The sequence below is a fragment of the Oncorhynchus nerka genome, linkage group LG2, assembly GCF_034236695.1.
Source record: "Oncorhynchus nerka isolate Pitt River linkage group LG2, Oner_Uvic_2.0, whole genome shotgun sequence".
NCBI lineage: Eukaryota > Metazoa > Chordata > Actinopteri > Salmoniformes > Salmonidae > Oncorhynchus > Oncorhynchus nerka.
Window position 1 is genome coordinate 88,429,899 of NC_088397.1, and position 10,298 is coordinate 88,440,196.

Consider the following 10,298-nt stretch of genomic DNA (forward strand, 5'->3'; position numbering starts at 1 on the left):
GGCCCTCACCTCCTCCCTGTAGGCCATCTCGTTGTTGTTGGTAATCAAGCCTACCACTATAGTGTCGTCTGCAAACTTGATGATTGAGTTGGAGGTGTGCATGGCCACGCAGTCGTGGGTGAACAGGGAGTACAGGAGAGGGCTCAGAACGCACCCTTGTGGGGCCCCAGTGTCGAGGATCAGCGGGGTGGAGATGTTGTTACCTACCCTCACCACCTGGGGGCGGGCCATCAGAAGTCCATTACCCAGTTGCACAGGGCGGGGTCGAGACCCAGGGTCTCAAGCTTGATGACGAGTTTGGAGGGTATTATGATGTTAAATGCTGAGCTGTAGTCGATGAACAGCATTCTCACATAGGTATTCCTCTTGTCCAGATGGGTTAGGGCAGTGTTCAGTGTGGTTGCGATTGCGGTGTCTGTGGACCTATTGGGGCGGTAAGCAAATTGTAGTGGGTCTAGGGTGTCAGGTAGGGTGGAGGTGATATGGTCCTTGACTAGTCTCTCAAAGCACTTCATGATGACGGAAGTGAATGCTATGGGTCGGTAGTCGTTTAGCTCAGTTACCTTAGTTTTCTTGGGAACAGGAATAATGATGGCCCTCTTGAAGCATGTGGGAACAGCAGACTGGGATAAGGATTGATTGAATATGTCCGTAAACACACCAGCCAGCTGGTCTGCGCATGCTCTGAGTACGCGGCTGGGGATGCCGTCTGGGCTTGCAGCCTTGCAAGGGTTAACACGTTTAAACGTTTTACTCACTTCGGCTGCAGTGAAGGAGAGTCCACAGGTTTTGGTAGCGGGCAGTGTCAGTGGCACTGTATTGTCCTCAAAGCGAGCAAAGAAGTTGTTTAGTCTGTCTGGGAGCACGACATCCTGGTCCGCGACGGGGCTGGTTTTCTTTTTGTAATCCGTGATTGACTGTAGACCCTGCCACATACCTCTTGTGTCTGAGCCGTTGAATTGCGACTCTACTTTGTCTCTATACTGACGCTTAGCTTGTTTGATTGTCTTGCGGAGGGAATATCTACACTGTTTGTTTTCGGTTATGTTTCCGGTCACATTGCCCTGGTTAAAAGCAGTGGTTCGTGCTTTCAGTTTCTTGCGAATGCTGCCATCAATCCACGGTTTCTGGTTTGGGACATTTTTAATAGTTGCTGTGGGTACGACATTGCCGATGCACTTGCTAATAAACTCGCTCACCGAATCACATGGAACTTGGTAAAAGGAGGCATGATTTGTGCTAGTGTATAATAGGTGGCTAGTTATTGAATAATTTCTCCTTCATAACAATGAGGCACATCCAGTAATGTCCTGTCCTCCTTCACACTCTCTATGTGCCTTTGGTACCTAGTAGTGACTGTTTGTGACCAGGAGGATTTTTCAGACGAGCGGGCTTAATCAGTTTTTTCGCTTTCATTTTTATTCCTCCCTGTTATTTTCCTGAACCTTAATCGCCTCTCTCTCTCTTCTCTCTCTCTCTCTCTCTCTCTCTCTCTCTCTCTCTCTCTCTCTCTCTCTCTTTCTTACTTTCTGTCTTTCTTTCTGGAATCTGCAGTAGTGGGAAACAGTGCCACTGAACGCCATACCACCGTTGTTATTGTTTTTGTTGCAGAACTGAAGAGCATCGTGCAGCATGGTAAAAAAAATACTGTACATATTGTGCTCTTCTATAAAACAGTGTTCATTGTTTGCAGTAACTTCTTTTGTTGTTCTAATATCGCAGATGTGGCTGTTTCACCATTTTGGAATCCAGCTTTAAGTTGTTATGTTCTAAGTCCTAAGGTCTTACTGACCTAAGGGTCGATACGTTATAACCATATAGCCTGTTAGACCCTTGGGTCTTCATGAACCTAAGGTCTTAATAACCTGAGGGTTGAATCATTGCCATAACAAAGCCAATTGTTATTTCCCTGGGGAGTATTTACAGGACATTGATATCTAGCTCCTGTTTTTTCCCGTGGATGGTCTTTCAGTGTAATTTCCCTTCTCCACACGTGGATGTGGGTGTCCATGTACTGTGAGTCGTTTTCCCGTGGAGGTTCTTTCTGTGTGTTCCACTCACTGTGGCTGTGTCCTGTGTTGTTTCCCTTCACCACACGTGGATGTGGGTGTCCATGTACTGTGAGTCGTTTTCCCGTGGAGGTTCTTTCTGTGTGTTCCACTCACTGTGGCTGTGTCCTGTGTTGTTTCCCTTCACCACACGTGGATGTGGGTGTCCATGTACTGTGAGTCGTTTTCCCGCGGAGGTTCTTTCTGTGTGTTCCACTCACTGTGGCTGTGTCCTGTGTTGTTTCCCTTCACCACACGTGGATGTGGGTGTCCATGTACTGTGAGTCGTTTTCCCGTGGAGGTTCTTTCTGTGTGTTCCACTCACTGTGGCTGTGTCCTGTGTTGTTTCCCTTCACCACACGTGGATGTGGGTGTCCATGTGCTGTGAGTCGTTTTCCCGTGGAGGTTCTTTCTGTGTGTTCCACTCACTGTGGCTGTGTCCTGTGTTGTTTCCCTTCACCACACGTGGATGTGGGTGTCCATGTACTGTGAGTCGTTTTCCCGTGGAGGTTCTTTCTGTGTGTTCCACTCACTGTGGCTGTGTCCTGTGTTGTTTCCCTTCTCCACACGTGGATGTATTCTATAGTCTGTTCTCATCCCGTTTTCTATTCTGTTCCATCAGGCTCAGCTGGCCCTGTCGTCTCCCTCTGGATCTGGGGTGGGTCTGGGGCTATGGTGCCCCAGCGGAAGGACTGGATGTCATGGTGGTGCACCGGGGAGAGGGATGGAGATTACTAGGAGAGAGGGTTCACAGGGGAAATGGATGGGGACAGGGGAGTGGAGAGAGAGATGGCTGGAGCCGAGCCTGGGGAAAAGGCTGGGACCGAGCCTGGGTCGAGGCCTGCAGAGAGAGTTTGGAAGCTGGCTGTTCACCCTGCCTTTACTGCTCCTTCTCCTTCTCCCCCCGGTGTTCCCCCAGTGCCCTGACAGCTGCCACTGTGTGTGGGAGAGCAGCATGGTGCTGTGTACGGACGCTGGGCTCCATGAGTTCCCCCAGGGCCTTCCTCTGGACACCGTCATACTACACCTGGAGAGAAACTACATCCGCTCGCTCCCTGAGGGAGCCTTCAGGCAAGGAAGATAACAGTTGTGTTTTAATATGATTTTTTATTCACCCTGCATGATGTTATTGTCTTTTATTAATTCATTCATTAATTCATTACAATTCAAATCTGGCTCCCAGTTTGTCTTTAGTTCTGGGTAATTATGATGTTTCTAACACTTCCTCTTGTTATTTACCTTCAGGGAGCTGACCCACCTGAGGGAGCTGTATCTCTCCCACAACCACATCAACACCCTCTCCTCCGGGGCCCTGCGACACCTGAGCTCAGAGCTCCGTCTCCTGGACCTCTCCCACAACCTGTTACGCCAGGCCAGCCGGGACGAGTTTGGTTCCACGCGGGCCAAGACGCGCCTCTACAACAACCCGTGGCACTGCGACTGTACCCTGCAGGAGCTGATGGAGACGTTAAATCTAGAGCCGGAGACTGTCAACGGGATCATGTGCGAGAGCTCTGTGAGGAGCTCCGGGGAGGGGAGTCGCTGGGAGGATCCAGGAGGGGCAGCAGAGCACTCCGGTCAACCCCTGGTTAAGCTGCTTAACTCTGGGGTAAACTTCTGTAGTCTCCAGAGGAAGACAACGGATGTAGCCATGCTGGTGACCATGTTCGTGTGGTTCTTCATGGTCATTGTTTATGTGGTCTACTACGTGAGACAGAACCAGGCTGAGACCAGAAGACATCTGGAGTATCTGAAGAGTTTGCCCAGTCCGAGGAAAACACTCACGGAGACAGACACGATAAGCACTGGTCTCTGAACTATTTATTTATTGCCCTCATTTAACAAGGTAAGTTATTGAGAATACATTATTTTTAACAAAAACAACCAGACCAAGAGAAGACCCAAGAGAAGGCCTAAGAGAAGGCCCAAGATGAGGCCTAAGAGAAGACCTAAGAGAAGACCTAAGAGAAGGCCCAACAGGAGGCCTAAGAGAAGCCCTAAGAGAATGGCTAAGAGAAAGCTCAACATAAGGCCTATGAGAAGGCCTAACAGACTGCCTAAGAGAAGACCTAAGAGACTGCCCAAGAGAAGACCCAAGAGAAGGCCCAAGAGAAGGCCCAACAGAAGGGCCAACAGAAGGGCCAAGAGACTGCCTAAGAGACTGCCTAAGAGAAGGCCTAAGAGAAGGCCCAAGATAAGGCCTAAGAGAAGGCCCAAGAGAAGTCCTAAGATACTGCCCAAGAGAAGACCCAACAGAAGGCCCAAGAGAAGACCCAACAGAAGGCCCAAGAGAAAACCTAGGAGAATGCCTAAGAGAGCTCAACATAAGGCCTATGAGAAGGCCTAACAGACTGCCTAAGAGAAGACCTAAGAGAAGTCCCAAGAGAAGGCCAAACATAAGGCCTGAGAGAAGCCCAAGAGAAGGCCTAAGAGAAGACCCAACAGAAAGCCAAAGAAAAGGCCCAAGAGAAGGTCTAAGAGAAGCCCAAGAGAAGGCCCAAGAAGAAGAGAAGGCCCAAGAGAAGGCCCAAGAGAAGCCCTAAGAGAAGGCCCCAAGAGAAGGCCTAAGAGAAGGCCCAACAGAAGGCCCAAGAGAAGGCCTAAGAGAAGGTCTAAGAAAGCCCAACATAAGGCCTAAGAAAAGAGACAGCCAAGAGAAGGCCCAAGAGAAGGCTCAACATAAGGCCTAACCTAAGAAGGCCCAAGAAAGCCCAACATAAGGCCTAAGAGCCCAAGAGAAGGCCTAAGAGAAAGCCCAACATAAGGCCTAAGAGAAGGCCTAAGTGACAGCCTAAGAGAAAGCCCAAGAGAAGGCCCAAGAGAAAGCCCAAGAGAAGGCCTAAGAGAAAGCCCAACATAAGGCCCAAGAGAAGACCCAACAGAAGGCCCAAGAGAAAACCTAGGAGAATGCCTAAGAGAGCTCAACATAAGGCCTATGAGAAGGCCTAACAGACTGCCTAAGAGAAGACCTAAGAGAAGTCCCAAGAGAAGGCCAAACATAAGGCCTGAGAGAAGCCCAAGAGAAGGCCTAAGAGAAGACCCAACAGAAAGCCAAAGAAAAGGCCCAAGAGAAGGTCTAAGAGAAGGCCCAAGAGAAGGCCCAAGAGAAGACCCAAGAGAAGGCCCAAGAGAAGGCCCAAGAGAAGCCCTAAGAGAAGGCCTAAGAAAAGGCCCAAGAGAAGGCCTAAGAGAAGGCCCAACAGAAGGCCCAAGAGAAGGCCTAAGAGAAGGTCTAAAGAAAGCCCAACATAAGGCCTAAGAGAAGGCCTAAGAGACAGCCTAAGAGAAAGCCCAAGAGAAGGCTCAACATAAGGCCTATGAGAAGGCCTAAGAGAAGGCCCAACAGAAAGCCCAACATAAGGCCTAAGAGAAAGCCCAAGAGAAGGCCTAAGAGAAAGCCCAACATAAGGCCTAAGAGAAGGCCTAAGTGACAGCCTAAGAGAAAGCCCAAGAGAAGGCCCAAGAGAAAGCCCAAGAGAAGGCCTAAGAGAAAGCCCAACATAAGGCCTAAGAGAAGGCCTAAGAGAAAGCCCAAGAGAAGGCCTAAGAGAAAGCCCAACATAAGGCCTAAGAGAAGGCCTAAGAGACAGCCTAAGAGAAAGCCCAAGAGAAGGCCCAAGAGACTGCATTCCATTGCAACAATTTAGGGCTTCTGTCTGTGGAGAAATCAATATATTGCACGTCTCTGTATTGGATTGGAGATGGTTGTACTTACAATTGTTACTTTAAAATGGCCTCTCAATAACAACTCTGACTTGAATGAAATAATTACAACATCTTATTTTTGTAACTACTATCTCACTGAACAAAAAAATATAAACGCAACATACAACGATTTTTAACATTTCACAGTTCATATAAGGAAATCAGTCAATTTCAATAAATAAATTAGCCCCTAATCTATGGATTTCACATGACTGTTGGAGACAGATACGGTAAAAAAAAGGTAGGGGCATGGATCAGACAACCTGTCAGTATCTGGTGTGACCACCATTTGCCTCATGCAGCGTGACACATCTCCTTCCTATAGAGTTGATCAGGCTGCTGATTGTAACCTGTAGAATGTTGTCCTTCTCCTCTTCTATGTCTGTACGAAGTTGCTGGATATTGGCGGGAACTGGAACACGCTGTTGTACATGTTGATCCAGAGCATCCCAAACGTGCTCAATGGGTGACATGTCAGCTGAGTATACAGGCCATGGAAGAACTGGGATATTTTTAGCTTCCAGGAATTGTGTACAGATCCTTGTGACATGGGGCCGTGCATTATCATGCTGAACCATGAAGTGATGGCAGCGGATGAATGGCACGACAATGGGCCTCAGGATCTTGCCATTGATAAAATGCAATTGTGTTCGTTGCTCATAGCTTATGCCTACCCATACCAAATTCAAAAGAATCTCGCACATCTGAGCTATCTAATGTGCAGGTGCATGGCAACAATTGAACAAGATGAAGGAAGAAGGAAACCGCACACTGCTCTTGATAATATCACTGATATTTAATAAGCTTACGTATCAGCCTCACGGCCTTCGTCAGAGCTTTTACCCATACCATACTGCCACCATGGTCTTCGTCAGAGCTTTTACCCATTCCATACTGCCACCATGGTCTTTGTCAGAGCTTTTACCCATTCCATACTGCCACCATGGTCTTCGTCAGAGCTTTTACCCATTCCATACTGCCACCATGGTCTTCGTCAGAGCTTTTACCCATTCCATACTGCCACCATGGGGCACTCTGTTCACAATGTTGTTATCAGAAAACTGCTCGCTCACAAGACGCCATACAAGTTGTCTGCCATCTACCCGGTACAGACGAAACCAGGATTCATCCATGAAGAGGACACTTCTCCAGCGTGCCAGTGGCCATCCAAGGTGAACATTTTACCACTGAATTCGGTTACGACTCCAAACTGCAGTCATGTCAAGACCCTGGTGAAAGCATGTGGATGAGCTTCCCTAAAACGATTTATGACAGTTTGTGCAGAAATTCTTTAGTTGTCTCAGATGATCTCGCAGATGAAGAAGCTTTTTGTGCGTATGGAAATAAACTTTTGTGCGAATGGAACATTTCTGGGATCTTTTTTTTCACATCATGAAACATGGGATCAACACTTCACATGTCGTGTTTCTATTTTTGTTCAGTATACTTTCCAATACTTGAAATATATTTTTCATTTATTATTTAGAAATTACAAAAAAACACAGCTTTAACAGTGACACAAAGAAGAAAGAAGGAGCGAAATAGCGAATTGCAAAAAAAAAGTCAATATTTATTGGCACCTTTCATCGTCAAATAAAGGTTGGCATTCATATTCCATTAGACTCTTAACAGAGAAAACAGACCTTGACCTAATTAATTTTGAACGGCAGATAGCAGATCCTTACAAACCAAAAGGCTAATCAGACGGTCTGTTTCTACTCTATCCATCAGGTTCAAAGGGTATGTGATGTTGATTCATATTCTGGATCATTAGAACTAGCTATTCTACTCCAGGCTTTGAAGGGCAGTGAAGGCCGTTTTAACCCCCAAGCGACAAGGTCACTGAGTCCCAACCAGCTAGTCATCTATATTCTCAATCCCCACGTTGATTACTTTGTGCTGTTCTAAATTTACCCTGACTCTACGAAGTGGTGGCAAATCAGTTTCTGGTCATCAAGTACGCAGCAAGCAATCATTTCTAAATTGGCCGAGGGTATCAGCTGGCTCAGAAGCAGAGAGTAGAGTAGAGTATGACGGCAGGGTATCGGCAGGGTATCAGCTGGCTCGGCAGCAGAGAGTAGAGTATGACGGCAGGGTATCAGCTGGCTCGGAAGCAGAGAGTAGAGTATGACGACAGGGTATCAGCTGGCTCGGAAGCAGAGAGTAGAGTATGACGGCAGGGTATCAGCTGGCTCGGAAGCAGAGAGTAGAGTATGACGGCAGGGTATCAGCTGGCTCGGAAGCAGAGAATAGAGTATGACTGCAGGGTGTCAGCTGTCTCGGAAGCAGAGAGTAGAGTATGACAGCAGGGTATCAGCTGGCTCGGAAGCAGAGAGTAGAGTATGACTGCAGGGTATCAGCTGTCTCGGAAGCAGAGAGTAGAGTATGACTGCAGGGTATCAGCTGTCTCAGAAGCAGAGAATAGAGTATGACTGCAGGGTATCAGCTGTCTCGGAAGCAGAGAATAGAGTATAACGGCAGGGTATCAGCTGGCTCGGAAGCAGAGAATAGAGTATGACGGCAGGGTATCAGCTGGCTCGGAAGCAGAGAATAGAGTATGACTGCAGGGTATCAGCTGCGACCCGATTTAGAGTGGTTTAATAATTAACATGATCTTTGTCAAAAATTATCAGAGGAATGACACAAAATGGTTTTTCAGAACAGCTCGTTTCTGTGGATCCTAAATGGTCTTCTAAGTGCAATTTTAAAGCCTGTCTGTGGGGTTAAAGGGACACTTTGGGATTTTGACTTTGTCTCCTACCCCAAAGTCAGATGAACTCATGGATACCATTATGTCTCTGTGTGAAGTTTGAAGGAAGTTGATTAACTAGTGCTAGTGTAAGCCTATGGGTATCTGCTAGCATGCTAGTAGATACCCATAGACTTCCAGTCATTGTGCTAACGCTAGCTAGCATTGGCTCACTAAACTACCTCTAACTTCCTTCATACTGGATGAAGAGACAGAAAAAATGGTATCCACAAGTTCAATTGACTCTGTGGAAGTCAAGGGCCTCATTGCCAAATCCTGAAGTATCCTTTTAAAGTAATGGTCCTCTATTTTTCTCCTGGACTTTCAAATTGTGACTGAAGTGAGTTTAAGAGACAGTTGTCTTTGTGCACAGCGAGAGCAGGCCATTGTGACATGTGATGTAATAAGGCAAGTTTTTAGCCTCTCAAAGTTAGACATTCCTGGACCACATCATTGTTATAGCGATCAGAATAGGAAGTGTCTCATGAACAAACTGGAGTACATGTTCACCAGCCCATCTGTAATGAGTTTCCTGTGAATATCAAAACCTGATAGATATTTCTCTATTCCATTTGTCTCAGACACTGTGTAGCAACATTTTGTTGTGAAACCCTATATTACTTTGTATTGCATGTGTATATCGTTGTGATGTTCAGAGATCCATTCTAGTACAGGTTGTGGTGTTCAGGGATCCATTATAGTACTGTTTGTGCTGTTCAGAGTTCCATTATAGTACAGTTTGTGTGGTTCAGATTTCCATTATAGTACAGGTTGTGGTGTTCAGATCTTTATTCGAATGCAGTTTGTGTTGGTCAGAGATCCATTATAGTACAGGTTGTGCTGTTCAGAGTACCATTCTAGTACAGTGTGTGGTGGTCAGAGATCCATTATAGTACAGTTTGTGATGTTCAGAGTTCCATTCTAGTACAGTTTGTGGTGGTCAGAGATCCATTATAGTACAGTTTGTGGGGAAACTGTGAAAATTAACTAAGAAAATATTGAAATTAATTTTGTGATAATTGAACAAATTACAAAACTTGTTCCTTTAAATTATAGCAGTGCTCGTTTAATTGACACCCCTGTCCCTTTAAATCAGGGGTGGGCAAACTTTTGTCTCAAGGGCCACACTGAGATTTGGAAATTCGACGGAGGGCCACATAGATTTTTTTTAAACCAATTACTAGTTTGTCAAAAAAATGTGTGGCCCAGAAAAATGGCAGTTATTTAAAAATATATAGGTCCATTATAATTTATTTAAATATATAGTTCCATTATAATTTATAGAAATATATGTCCTTTATATTTTATATAAATATATAGTTCCATTATAATTTATAGAAATATAGTTCCATAATAATTTCGACATGCTTTCTATCTGGATTTTAGATGTTCAACTGTGTCCTGGAGTGTTTATTGTTTTACCCCAAATAATAGTTGACTCAAACCACCCGCGGTTTGATGATGATAACACAGCTCCTTTAATTGCTAGCACTGTACAATCATTAACTGTTCTGTGTCACAGGCTACAATGAATGTAGACCACAACCTGAGTGACAAAACCGATTCTGTGGAAATGCCAATGACCCAAACACAAGAACCAAGCATCCCTCCTTTTGTGTCATTTGTTTTATTTGTGATGTATTTTTGTTGATTTGTTTACCTGTTGTTCTTTATGTTAATAATTATTAAAACAAAGATTACATCATAGATTTGGAAACCAATACATTAAATATTAAATTTACTCTAAAACCAAGTTTAAGAAAAAAAATATATGTAAAAAATTAAACAAACGTGGC

General features: G+C 45.4%; 1 protein-coding gene across 1 annotated transcript; it reads left to right on the forward strand.

Annotated features, from left to right (window-relative positions):
• The first annotated feature begins 2,772 nt into the window (after window positions 1-2,772).
• LOC115125571 (leucine-rich repeat-containing protein 3-like) lies at window positions 2,773-3,864 on the forward strand. Its single transcript, XM_029655086.2, has 2 exons — window positions 2,773-3,119; window positions 3,294-3,864. The coding sequence occupies exons 1-2, from the start codon at window positions 2,773-2,775 to the stop codon at window positions 3,862-3,864; spliced, it is 918 nt and encodes a 305-aa protein (XP_029510946.2).
• Window positions 3,865-10,298: the final 6,434 nt, after the last annotated feature.

What these genes read in the sequence shown, in the direction of transcription:
- LOC115125571 (XM_029655086.2), top strand. Translation starts at nt 2,773, where the DNA reads ATGGAGATTACTAGGAGAGAGGGTTCACAGGGGAAATGGATGGGGACA. An exon ending in CTCCCTGAGGGAGCCTTCAG is followed by an intron (nt 3,120 to 3,293) that starts GCAAGGAAGATA and finishes ATTTACCTTCAG; the next exon opens with GGAGCTGACCCACCTGAGGG.